The sequence below is a fragment of the Gopherus evgoodei genome, chromosome 22 (genome assembly GCF_007399415.2).
Source record: "Gopherus evgoodei ecotype Sinaloan lineage chromosome 22, rGopEvg1_v1.p, whole genome shotgun sequence".
Classification (NCBI taxonomy): Eukaryota; Metazoa; Chordata; order Testudines; family Testudinidae; genus Gopherus; species Gopherus evgoodei.
Genome location: NC_044343.1, coordinates 5041205 through 5054566, shown reverse-complemented (window position 1 = coordinate 5054566; position 13362 = coordinate 5041205). Strand labels below are relative to the sequence as shown.

Here is a 13362-nt window from a genome sequence, read left to right as displayed (position 1 = left end):
GGGCAGATCCCAGAGATGGGATTTCCCACTAGGTTTGGGGGGTCACTCACTCACACAGACACACACACACACAGAGCTTCACGTAACAGACACCCAGTCCTGACACACAACCCCGCCTTACACACAGACACCCTCCCCTTAACACGCCTCCCCCCGAGCACTGACACACAACCCACCCATCTCCCAGACGCACCAAATGTTACACTCACCCTAGAAATAAACACCCACCCAACTACACACTCAGACCCATCCATCCTAGAGTACAGCCAACCCGTGACACGCCCACCACACACACACGTGCCTGCACAATCCCTTGTGTCCAGTGCTTACTTTGAAAGTGGTGCCAGGGCTCAGGTGAGCCCAGCTTGCCGGGACTATGAACCGCCAAGCCTAGAGGTGCCGGGGCTCTCAGCCCTGGCAAAAATTAATCCCTGTTTATGTCAGATGCTCGGGGCGCCTCACCCAGACCCCTGGGCACACCCGAGCCCTTCAAACACCCAATGGTCCCTATGAGCCCGCCAGCTCTCCCGTGTACACACAACCCCCTGCCCCCTCCCTCACACACACTATAGGGCTGAGCCTGCTGCAGTGATGGACATGGCTATTCCCCCCCTTTTCTCCCCACACACAGGCGCTGTCCTGAATTCATCCAGGAGCCCAAGCTGAGGATGGGGTATGCCCCAGGATGCTGATTGCCTTCCCAGCCCTCCCACACATACCAAGGCAGTGAGCTCATTCCGGGTAGACGCTCATCAGGGCAGGGCTGGGCGAGGCTTCCTTCTGCTACCAGCAGGGCTGGGCAGGCTGGACAGAAAGTTGCTTCCAATGGCAGGAAAAGGTGCTGCTTCTACTGGAAGCTGGGGGTGTCGGCTGCATCCATCCAACCCCCCCTTATTATCCCATCACTACAGAGCACCTCCATTGTGCTGGAGAACCCCAGCAGCTCCCAGCACCAATCAGGCCCCAAACACACATGACCCATTTATGTGTCACTTTCCCAGGGCAACGGAATTAAGATCCCCGTTCCCAGGAGTAACTGGGTGTGATCCAGGCGTGTAGCGAGGACTGACTCCTAATGAGGGCGCAGCCTGGGAGGGCCGGGTGACAGAACGCTGTGGGTGGCTGACACCATTTCTCAACAGATGTAATCTTACTACTGAGACACCATGGTCTTTGTCTGTCTATCCATCCCCATACCCCCACTCGATCTATCCATCCATCCATGTATCCCCATACTCCCACTCTATCTGTCCCCATACTCCCACGCTATCTATCTATCCATCCCCATACTCCCACACTATCTATCCATCCATCCATCCCCATACCCCCACTCTATCTATCCCCATACCCCAACTCTATCTATCTATCCTCATACACACCCCAATATCATCTGTCTATCCCCATCCACCCCCTATCTATCCCCACACACCCCCTCTATCTATCTATCTATCTATCTATCTATCTATCTATCTATCTATCTATCTATCTATCTATCTATCTATCCCTATACACATCTAATCCAATCTATCTATCTCATCAATCACACCCATCAGCATGGTGTCTGGATACCAATAGGGAGGGTGGCTCACTGTCCCTGGAGGGAACAGAAATCTGAAATTTCATATGAAAACTTTCGGGGGGGGGGGAAGGGGAGACAAGAATCAGTTTTTGCCCCCTTGCCCCCAGCTTTCTGCTTAGACCACTCCACAACCTCCTGCCAGCTCTGCAGGGACATAATACAACCCAGTTTATCAGCGGACAGGCCACGTTCCTCACAGCAGATTGGTGAATCCAGGCAAACACAAGGGTTAAAGCAGCTGTTTCTCAAAAGCAACCACCATGGCCACAGGCAGCCACCAAGGGCTTTTCTCGGGGCCACAGACTCCTGGGCTGTGATGGGAGGGAGGGCAAAGTAGAGCCCCCTCCTCCTCTCCATTGCTCCTGGATGCTGGGGCCAGCAGCAGGGGTTGGGCCCTGCCCCCCCCCGGGGACACCTGGGGCACAACGCTGGAGTGGAGGAGCAGGCAGCCAGGGAGTTCCCCACCTCTCCAGGAGTGGTGGGGCTCAGGCTTTGGGCTTCAAACCCTGGGGTCGTGGGGCAGCAGGCTCTGGCCACGGGGCTTCGGGCTCCAGCCCTGAGCTCTTGCTGCACAGTGGCAGGGCCCAGGCTCCATCCACATGGGTTCAGGCTCCATCCGTGGACCCTGTTCTCCAGCCACGGGGCATCTTCCCTGGCTCCCACTGCCTCCCCCCAACCTCCATCTAGGGCTTAATTTGGCCCCAGGCTTGCCAGGGCTCAGTAAGTCTACTGCATGTCTGTTAATAGCGCTTTTCACACCAGACTTACTAGCTAGCAATAAATAAATGACAATGATTTGGACATGTCTATGTGCATATTTATTTGGTTTTCCTAAAGCTAATCAACTATTTTAGGAAAAAATGTGAGAGCAGCACTCTGAGACCACCAAAAAATTTGCCCTGAGAACCACTGGGTTAGAGGATGTAGGTTACACCGTACCGCCATGCAGGCAGCAATCTAGATTGTTGGGCAAGGGATGGCTTTCAGTTCATACACTCCAGTTATGGGAAGGAGAACCAACAGCAGCATCTGATTGTTTTGTGAGACAGATCAGGGCTCATCGTAATCCAGGGCTAAGAGACAGATCTCCAGAAGGGATCTGAAGACAATCAGAGTGTGACAGCTGAATCTGACGGCCCGAGCACAGGACTGGGAGTAAGGATGTTTGCATGGCAGGAGGCACATGTCACCCTAACCCTGAGTAATCTTCATGGCTATTTCAAAAACCAAGAGAACACTTCCTTCTTCCATGTCACGACTCCCCCTGCACCTATCTCTGTGTGTTCTCTCCACCCCTCGTGCGAGTGGTCTTGCCTATACTGAACTTTTTTGCACTGGTGCAAAACCCCTGTGTAGAAGCATTACATCAGTGTAAACCGTGCCAGCTACGGTGCTGTACCATGGCAAGTCATGGTTAACACGAGTGCAGCATGTTTGTGTTAGTGAGTTGCATTGGTGAAGCCATAACAAGGAACAACTCCAGGCCAGGGTTAGATTCTCAGCTGGTATAAACCAGCGCAGCCTCATTGACTTCTCTGGAGCTATGCTGATTACACTGGCTAGTTATCTGGACCACTGAGTTCAATGGAATTGCACTTGATTATGCCAGCTGGGGATCTGGTCACATTAAATTCAGTGGAGCTGCACCAATTTACATCAGCTGAGGATCTGGCCCAAAGAGCAGACTCAGTATGTGCCACAACTGATTCCGTCTTCAAAGGCCAATGTTTTTAATAATATTAATCCCCGTAAGATTGCATTTTTATTTCGGTGACATTTCTAAATGGGATCGAATTTTAGAACAATTAGTAAATAATGATGTATCGACTAATTATCCCAGTAAGGAACTGGACACTGACTGGCTGTAAGTGACAAACTGCTTCTTGGGTCAGCCCAGGTGAGCCGTCCTAGCAGCCACTTGGTTCTGGCACAGCTTGGATGTGTAACTCCCTGCGTCAAAGCTGAATTTCTAAGCAATATGTTGCCACTTGCTGTTCCGTTCTGTAGAGGACTTTTTACCACATTCATCATGGTGGTATCTGAGCGTCTTCCAGTGTTGCCTGAAGCCACAGGACTAACATTTGCCATGTGTCTGTTCTCTCATTCTCTCTCACTTCCTTGTCACTTCTATTTAACAAATGGGGCTTGACTAAGGTTGAAGCTGGGTTTTGACTGGCTGTACGTGACAAAATGCTTCTTGGACTGTGTCACCGCTACAACCACCAGACTCTTTTGAAGGAGGTGGGGCATGTCACTCCCTGACCCAAAGCCTTTCTTTGTGAGAAGTAGTGGCCCATGGCACCAGCCTCTCTCTCCTCCCCGCCCCCCACATGGAGGAACTGGAGCAGCAAACAGGGTCATTTCAGAAGGCGACGCACCCAAGAGTCCTAAAAGAGTTGGTCAAGGAGCTCTCCAGCCCACCAATGTTAATATTTAATCAATCTTGAAATACCCAGGGCCAACGAGAGTGGGGGGGAAGCTGGTACAAATTACCGGGGCCTGGAAGGAGGCCTGGGGTCCAGCTTCCCCGGCCCTGTTTAGCCAGTCCGCCCTTGCTGGGGGGCCCGAAAAATGTTTTTCACCAGGGCCCGAACCTGCTCTCGGTGGCCCTGGGAATACCGGGGAAATTCCAGAAGACAGGTATGGTGCTAATGTTACCAATACTCAAAAGGGGCGAGTGGGATGACCTCGGTAACTATTGTTCTAAAATTCAATCACATTTATTATGGTGAATTTCAAAAAATGTAACCTTACATTGATTAAATGTTATTTGGTCTTTGAGTGTTGTCAAGGGCCACAGCAGATGGGCCCAGCTCCTGCCAGGCTCCCTGACTAACCGGGCTGGTAGACAAGAAGCGAGCTTTCCTGCACTCAACTTGGGACTGAGAGTAGCCACATCCCCTGACTGGCTGCTGGCTTAGCAGCTCTACTCGCAAACCTGATGCCCAGATCACTGTCTGCTCAACGCGCACCGTGCCTTTAGTACTACTTGCTCTGCTTCCAGTCCCCGCTCCAGCTTGGTTTCTGAACCTGCTCTGCCCCAGCACCTCTTCCACTCTGGATTCTGATTTCTGGATTCAATTCTCGGCTCCACCTCGTTTACCTTCTGGTTCCGGCATTCGGCTTCTGTCCGTCCAGTACTGATCCCTCGGCTCATTCCTGGACTCTGCTCACCCTGGACCCAGCTCTAACTGGCAGGCCAAACTCTCATTTCAACCACTAAGCCTGACCACTGTGACTCCTGCGCTTATTGATGGATTTTGCTAGCCTCAGAGATCTTCCTGTGCTGGATCAGGAGTTGGGAGGTTTTGGGGGGAACCCGGGCCCGCCCTCTACCCCGGGTTCCAGCCCAGGGCCCTGTGGATTGCAGCTGTCTAGAGTGCCTCCTGGAACAGCTACACGACAGCTACAACTCCCTGGGCTACTTCCCCATGGCCTCCTCTCAACACCTCCTTTGTCCTCATCACTGGACCTTCCTCCTGGTGTCTGATAACGCTTGTACTCTTCAATCCTCCAGCAGCACAGCCTCTCACTCCCAGCTCCTTACGCACACCTCACTAACTGGAGTGAGAGCCTTTTTATACCAGGTATCCTGATTAGCCTTAATTAATTCTAGTAACTTCCCTATTGGCTACAGGTGTCCTAATTAGCCTGCCTGCCTTAATTAGTTCTAGAAAGTTCCGAATAGTCCCTGTTATCTTACCCAGGGAAAAGAGACCTGCTTAGCCTGGAGCTAATGTATCTACCTTTGACCACTCTCTTGTAGCCATCTGGCCTCACCCTGTCACACCACCCATGGCCTGTTTGGCTACAGATATGGGACTGGGAACTAAGACTAAGGAAGTAGGAATAAGGAACCAAGTTCAACCCAATGCCTGACTGGGAGTATGTATTCTGTGCTCCCAGGGGAGCAACAGTCACCCAGACAGAAGGCTCACTCCTCCTGGAGATACACAGTCACATGTGCCTCTCTCAGGAGAGGACATCCAGAGCTGATTAACCTAACGCTGTTCCACTCCCAGTAGGTGTGACCCAGGCTGTCTGCCTCCCTGGAGCAATAGTTTGGGACTGATCCAACAAGCTGATTAAAGGGGTGCTGGTGCCCTCAGCTGGAAATCTAGCCAGTTTTAAAGACGGTTGGATGCAATCTCAGGTCCTACACGTGCCCTTCCCTTGCCAATTTTGGTGGGTTTTGCCGCCACATTTTATTAATGTGTTAAATAACATTTCCAGTGTTGCCAACCCTCTCAGTATTTGGTGTTGGATTTTTTACTTATTTTTTTAAAAAAGCACCAGCTGCTGGAGTCCTGTGAGTACATGACAATCTCGACTTTCCTCAATAAAGAAAGAGGGGAAAAAAGTAAGTTTCTAGTCCTCATTTATAATGGAGAAAAGCTTGAAAATGTGGCACATGGTTGCCATAATAGAAATAACAATTAATTCAAATAATTAATTAGCAGAGCACAGTAGCCCAAGTTGCACATTTCACATCCAATACCAGACCCCACAAGGGCGGGGGTGGTTGGCTGCAGGGGTTTCATTGATGTCTCTGGAGAGAACCGTAGTCACCTGCAGTTACCTCCCCGGAGATGACCAATTATGCAAGATTTGCTGAGTTCCTCTTCCCCTACGCAGCCCAGTTCTGTCAGCAGCCTACATACAATGGGTCACATTTGGTTCTCTGCCACAGGAGATGACCAGAATCTGAGCCTGTGAGTCCATCACTTTCCGTCCTTCTTTTTTCCAGTTTGACCCATTATTATGCGTATTGCAGGAGCACCTGGGAGCCCCAATCACGAAGCACGACCCCCATCCGTGCAGACATAGAACAAAAAGATGCTCTCTCCTGGACTGCTCTAGCTAGAGAGATTTGTTCTTCCCTGCTAATTCCTGTTCTTTGAAAGGACCCAGCTGCCAGCGCTGAGCAGTGGGAGGCAGAGAGCAGAACAAAATGTCAAGAGGAAGGCTTGCCTAGTGGTTACAGTGGGGGTCAGCGCTCAGGGGACATGGATCCAAGTCCTGGCTGTGCCACTGATTTGCTCTGCAGGCTGGGGTAAGTCACATCATATCGATGTGGCAGCTTCCCCAGCTGTAAAATGGGGATAGCCCAGCTATTCAGGGACTTACATGGCCCCTGTCGCCCTTTTGCAGTAGGGAAGTAAGTGTGAGGGGCTGTCCTTAAGGACAGAGGAAGATGTAGAGGGCGAAGGAGCCATGGAGAACCCTCTCATCCAAAGCAGCATCATACAAGGACCATGTGTCCATCGAAGGTGCAGAGAGAACAACCTCAGTTCCTTTCCATGAGTCTAAACTGCTCCAACAGTGACCCCTCGTGACGGGATTTCAGAGATTGCCACCAGGCAGAGCTCCTCCTGCTGTTCTCTGGGCTCCCGAACGTAGGCCGCATTTGGCTGTATATAATCCATGGTCTTGTCTCAGCATCACCAGGGCCCAGGCACCCAGGGCACACACTGAGCTCTGGTCTACCGTACAGACCCATACTGGTGCAACTGCATCAGTCAGGGCTGAAATCCACACCCCCAGAGATGTAGTTATACCAAGCTAAGCCCCTTGCCGACAGAGCTGTGGAACTAGGGAGGCTGCTGCACCCCCTGGCTTGAAGTGGTTCCCATCATACACAGGCTTTACAGTTTGGTTCAATGACTCTCAGCCCCACCCCCACTATACAAATTGTATAGGTAAAAATCAGTCCCTCACTAAAATTTGCCCCCTTTGGAAGGGGAGTTTGGCCAGGGAGTCTAATCACAGAGTTCTTGGGTAATGTGGGAGAGAAATTCTTTCAGCTACCATGGTGGTGGCTCCCATGTAAACACCTAGAGAACCAAAAGTCTGAGAAAGGAAGAGATGAGAAAGAGAGGAAGCAAGGAAAAGGAGAGAGAGAAGATGGTGGGAAAGGAGAGGCAGGGTGGCCGATCAGATATGGCGCTGGAAGGAGAGCTATAGATTTCTAGCTTGGCCCCAAACCTGCTGGGTGAAGTCACTTCCCCTCTCTGCACCTGTTTCCTCTCCCAGCCGTTTGGCCATTTAGACTGTCAGCTCTTTGGGCCAGGACTGTCTCTTACTTTGTGCCTGTACAGCGCCTGGCGCCCGTCCGGTAGGGTGACCCGATAGCAAGTGTGAAAAATCAGGATGGAGGATGGGGGGGGCATAGGTACCTGTATAAGACAAAGCCACAAATATTGGGACTGTCCCTATAAAATCAGGGCGTCTGGTCACCCTACCGTTGGGGTCTCTAGGTGCTACCATCATACAAATACCAAGAGTCAAGAAAGTTTTCCTTGCTGGTCAGAAATTGAAACTGAGAAGAGGCTAAAGTGTTAAAACCCAAAGCCATCAATTCTGGAGAGAGTGTCGCCAATTTCTCTAGCACGCAGAGGGGAACCCCAGGGGCTGAACAAGGTCAGGAAACGCAGATTTTCCCATGGTTTTATTGCCCCTTCTTGCCAATGGGTGGCAGCAGAGTTCACCCAGAGCAGCGGTTCACACTTTTCTGATTGTGCCCCCCTTCTTTGTGTCTGTAGTTTATGCACACACACACACACACACACACACACACACACACACACACACACACACACACACACACAAGCCACACAAGTATATCAACATGCAACCCTCACGCAGTATTACCAACAGCCAGGCGTTGATTCAGACAGCGCCAACGAGCCATTGGAATAACCGCAAACGCCACCCTGCGATGGTGGTCGATGATCTCGGTGAAATGTGCACACCGGGTTGTAGCCAACGGATTCATGCACCGATGGCAAAGACTTTGTATAATGCGAGGCAAGCGTCACAGAAATCTGTCACAACGCACAGCGCCACTGACAGTCAAATGCACAGCACCACTCGAGGCGCTGATGTGTCTGGAGGAATAGGCTTTGCCAGTTATGTCCCCCCACCACCCGCCAAAGCTTCTCATGCCCCCACCCCAAATACATTCTTTGCCCCCCAGTTTGAGACCCTCTGGCCTAAAGAGCCTGGCCCAGCCTAGCCCTGCCATTGGCGGGTTAATAATGCCATGGAGCTCCAGCTTGGCACTTTTGTCTCCCGTGAGACCACTTTTAACTGCAGCAGATACCCAACCTAGCATCACTCCACAGGCAAATCCCCAGCCACAGGCAGGCTCCTCATCTTGCTCCATGCAACTGGAGCCTTTCAGCCACTCGGCCCAATCCTTCAGTCCCTACTCAGGCAACTGACTGCCGTGGGCAGTTTGCCAGATAACTGGAGGATCAAGCCCTTAAATTGCACTGACCGGGACCACTTCTCGGTTACGTTAGGGCAGGGGCTTAAAGTGGGTGGAAAGGGCCCCTGAGAATACTCCTTGTGCTGGGGGTCTCCCTGCTCTGTGGCTTTTGTAGAATGGGACTAAGGGCTCTATCCCACCTCTGCTCCCAGCAGACAGAGCAGATGTGTGTGGCCCCAGAGCATTGCCATGGTCAATGGGGGGGCATGGGAAGCAGATCATCAGGTACAACAGCCCCAAGGCTGCTCTAGCATGCACCAGGGGTCAAGAAGTGCCTTGAACAACCCCATAACTCAGGGAGTGCAGAGATGGCTTAAAGCCACCTTAACAACACCCTGCAGCCCTGCCCCAAGCACAGGAACAGAGGAACTGAGACTCAAACCCACAATCCAGCCATACCGCATCAGGCAACGTGAAACACGCATGCATACCAGCTGACTATTCCTCTCCCAGTAGTCACCCTATAGCCTCACTATCCCATAGACCCTCCTTCTGGGCACGACCCAGTGTTGCAGCCCCTCTGCCTCTCCCTCCTTCTCTGCCGATCTGTGCGGTGACCTGGCTCTCCAGCCAGGTCACACTAAGAATCCCACATCCAAACTCCAACTTTTCCAGGCTCAATCCTCTTCATCCCTCTCAAATGATCTGGTCTTCTTCCCTGACTCTCAGGGTTTCTTCTCTGCAGTCTCCTCTCCCAGGCCTGCTTTAGGAGTGGCCTCGTCCCCAACTGTCCTCACCCTTCAGGACTGTCCTAGGGCACAAGCTCCTTCCTGTAGGCCCCTCTGCGGTTCCTTTCTCAGAGAGCAGAAATCCCCAACTACCTCTCTCCTGGGTCTTCACTCTCTCTTGCCCTACAAGTTTGGTTCTAATCCTTAATTACCTGCCTCCCCTCCAGGAGCCCCAGAATGGGTCAATTGGGCCCAATCTTGCAAGGTGTGGCTTGCCCTCTCCCCGCTTTGCAGTCAGCAAGAATGGACTCAGGAAACTGTCATACTAGGTTGGCTCTGCCTCCTATCTCTGATAGCGGCAAGCACCAAGATGCTTTAGAGGAAGGTGCAAGAACCCTGCTGCTGCAGGATTACCTGCCCAGGGACTTACCAGCTGAGTGACCACAGTCAGAATTTCCTTATGCCATGAAGCATGAGGGTTTATATCCCTCCCTTGGTTATTTCTAACATTTACTATTGTAACCCTGGATTTTCTGTACCAGCATCTCTAATCCCTCTTTTAATATCGCTAAACTCTTGGTTTTATTGGCATAGCACAGCAAAGAGTTCCACAGGCTAATTGTGCCTGACGGCATGCGCGTGGTAGCTAGGCAGTACCTCTCAGGACCTGCTCACAAAGCTAGGCCCTCGCTCAGCCACTCAGCAGGTGCAGTTAGACAAAGATTTTGCAAGATAATCTGATGTGTTAGGTGCCATAAAACACGCTGCTTCTAGGAAACTGGGGATTAGGGGGTGAGGATGGAGGGAGGTTGGTACTGTGGTTATGGTACTGGGCTTTGCTGCAGGGGAGGGTTAATATTCATTTGTGTTACTTTAGCACCTAGGAGCCCTAGTTGTGGACCAGGACCCCCCTGTTGTAGGTGCTGTACAAGCACAGAACAAAAAGACAGTCCCTGCCCAAAGATTTGATTCCCTTCTCTGCCACTGACGTTCTCTGTGACCTTGGGCAAGTCACTTAATCTCCCTGGGCCTGAGTTCCCATCTGTAAACTGGGGGTTGGGGGATAAATACATTATACAAATAAAGCTTGTAAGGTGCTCTGGCACTAGGGGGATGTTCAAAAGCACAAAGGGTGATTTGGTGCCTGACTCCCATTGAAACAGAGCGGGAGTTGGGGTGTAATTCTCCTTTGTGTCTTTGAAAATTTCCCCTATAATCTCTCCTGGCTTCAGTTCCTATCTGGAAAACGGGGCTAATGAAACCCCCAGGGAAAGCTCATCTCAAAGAACCAGAGAGAGATCCGGTCCCCCTGCAAACAGTGATCACAACCTTTTTTTCCCTCCCCACTTAAAAAAAGAAAAGTCAAACCTCTAAAAACAAAACAAGAAAAGAGGAATCAAGCTGCTTTTGTCTCTCTTTCTGCACATTTGCCTTTTCCTGTGAAGTGTTTGCAGGTTAGCCTGACACGCCAATCAGGAAATTAGTTTGCATCACATGCTGCAGCCCTGACAGTTAAGCAGCGAGCTAATGTGGTTGAACTGTTAAGGGAGTCGCGCCTGAGCTGGGCAGGCTGCAGCCACACAGGGCATCTACGCAAGGCTCGAGATCAAGACGTGGTGGATGGAAATAGAGAGAAAGAGAAAGTGAACCCCAGCTGGGAGCTAAGAGACCGGGGATCGGCTGGGGTGGGACGCGAGGAAGGCCTTGCTCTACCTTTGGGAAAGATGTTTTCAAGGAAGAAACGTGAGTTAATGAAAACTCCCTCAATATCTAAGAAGACCAGGGCAGGAAGCCCCATACCGCAAACCCCATCTGTAAGTAACACTGCATCCTCTTTCCTCTGATCAATGCAAATGTGAACAGCTAAGACGCAATGGGAGGCAGGGTGGCTCTGAAAATTATCAACCTTTAGGGCAGTGGTGGGAGGAAGAGGAAGGGGGGAAAGATACCTGAGGCAACAGTTTATCTGTTTAGAAGTTGGCTTTGAAAAGGAGAGAAGATGTGATTAAATGGAGGGGGGAGGATCGGATGGAAGGATGAGAGAAATTGCAGCAACAGCAATTGGGAGCAAAGTGAGGGAAATGATTATTGATGGGCGAGTTGGGTAGGATTTGGCATTCGCGTCTACGGAAGGCAACTTTGCAGAAGCAAAGCGGCTGAGACAGGTGGGACAGAGGGAATGAGATCAAAGCCGGAGAAGGAGGAAGACAGGAGCTCGGCTTTATTTCCATTATAGAGAACAGAAATCAGAGGTTGGGGGAGGCTATCTGGGGTCAACTTCCTCCTGTGAGCTAGGCCTAGCTCTGGAAGGAGGGAACAAAGGGGGGATGGACAGGAGAGTGTGGATGTGTTTTAAACAAGCTACATGGGGTTCTAAAGCAGGCAAAAAAGGGAAGTTCCCAGCTTCATCTTCTTGCTGCTTTGGAAACAGCTGTGGTTGAGACACACACCCTGACCCACCTCAGCCCCTCCTTAGAAACAGACTCAATTTAAAATATAGATTCTATGAAGAAGGAATGGGGGTGGGCCCCAAAGCCGTCGAAAACCATCCAGCAGCTTCTTAAAGGGCAGTGGCTGTGTTTGCTCCTCCTTCCCCATCCTTCTTTCCGGGCCAGTTCTTGGGGGTTTGTGGATGGGTCCAGCCCGTAGGCCCCTTGTGTGTAAGACCAGAGGATGCTGAGCAAACGCGCAGCTGGGAAGAGCAGCTACAGCCCGTACTCTGTAGGGCTCAGGAGAATGGCGAAGAAACACGGCTCATGTGAGCATGCCCTGGACTCCTTCTCCTACAGACCAAAGGTGTGGTTGAAGGTAGGTGGGAACCCAGGGTCAAATTCTGCCTTCTGCTTCTGTCCATGCAACTCCACCCAGGGGGCAAACAGGGAAACAGTAGAATCCAGCCCCATGATTTCAACTAGAACCCCTCCAGCCTCCTAGCCAAGCCTGTGCAGCATAAGCAAGCTGCCATCAGACAGGGAACCTGTCACCCTACAGTTGCCAAAGCAACAGAGTTGAGAGCCCACGGGTCAGAGGGGGCTGCATGGTGTTACCACATCTCACTCTTGGCTAGAAGTTCACAGGGGTCCGGAGATTCCTCTTGGATCAGTTTGCCTGTCGTTTATCCTTCTGGGATCTTGGAACCCACAGTCACCGCTAGCCTCCTGGGGGTTCATTTCTCAATTTTTTGTCTCTAATTGAACCTCGTGCGAAGGCCGGTGCCAGGGTTTGAGAGCGAAGGGCCCTATTTATTCACCGAGCAGCCAGAGCAAAGGCAGTAGAAGCTTCCTCACAGCCCTGCCCTGGAGGGACCACCTCTAGGAGAGAGGAGAGGCCAGCCCCCAGCTCATCCAGTTCCTGGGCTCGCGGCTGACACTGCCTCCACGAGGCCCAGTCGCTGCCAGCTGGGGTGGGTTTTGTCACGCTTGCTGAGAACTGGGCTGAGACCTACCAGACTCATTTCACGTACAGACTGCCGAACAGCCGTCTGATAGGAACTACTGAAAGCGGCATGGATCTGAATCACTGGCTTAGAGGTGGAAGACGCCACCAAGTCCCTGAGCCATGCAGTCCCTTATGGTGTGGCTCTAGAAAGTCCTTGATCAGACAATGGTCTCACGGGCTCTCCTAGGTAACTCCTGCTTTCCTTTTGTGTTGTGCTAAACAATGCGCCTTTGGCCAGAGAGAAGACATTGTCAGCTAGGCTGGCTGGTCCTTTCCTTTCTGTAATTGAAACTGTTTCTGTTATCAGCCATGGTTTTTGATGCAACTCTACCCACAAACCAGACATGGTTGGCATGGAGTGGCTCAGGGGTCTCCAGTCCATGGAATGCCCTCCTATGACTTCTATG

At 51.5% G+C, this 13362-nt stretch overlaps 1 protein-coding gene across 2 annotated transcripts in view; it reads left to right on the top strand.

Moving 5' to 3' along the window:
• The first annotated feature begins 10571 nt into the window (after window positions 1-10571).
• The window catches only part of ARHGAP45 (Rho GTPase activating protein 45), a 43275-nt gene continuing 40484 nt past the window's right edge, over window positions 10572-13362 (top strand). Inside the window, exon 1 of one of the 2 annotated variants that reach the window (XM_030540175.1) lies at window positions 10572-11331. In XM_030540175.1, the coding sequence (XP_030396035.1) occupies window positions 11242-11331 (90 nt within the window). In that variant the 5' untranslated portion in view covers window positions 10572-11241. The other variant, XM_030540174.1, reaches the window with a different exon arrangement.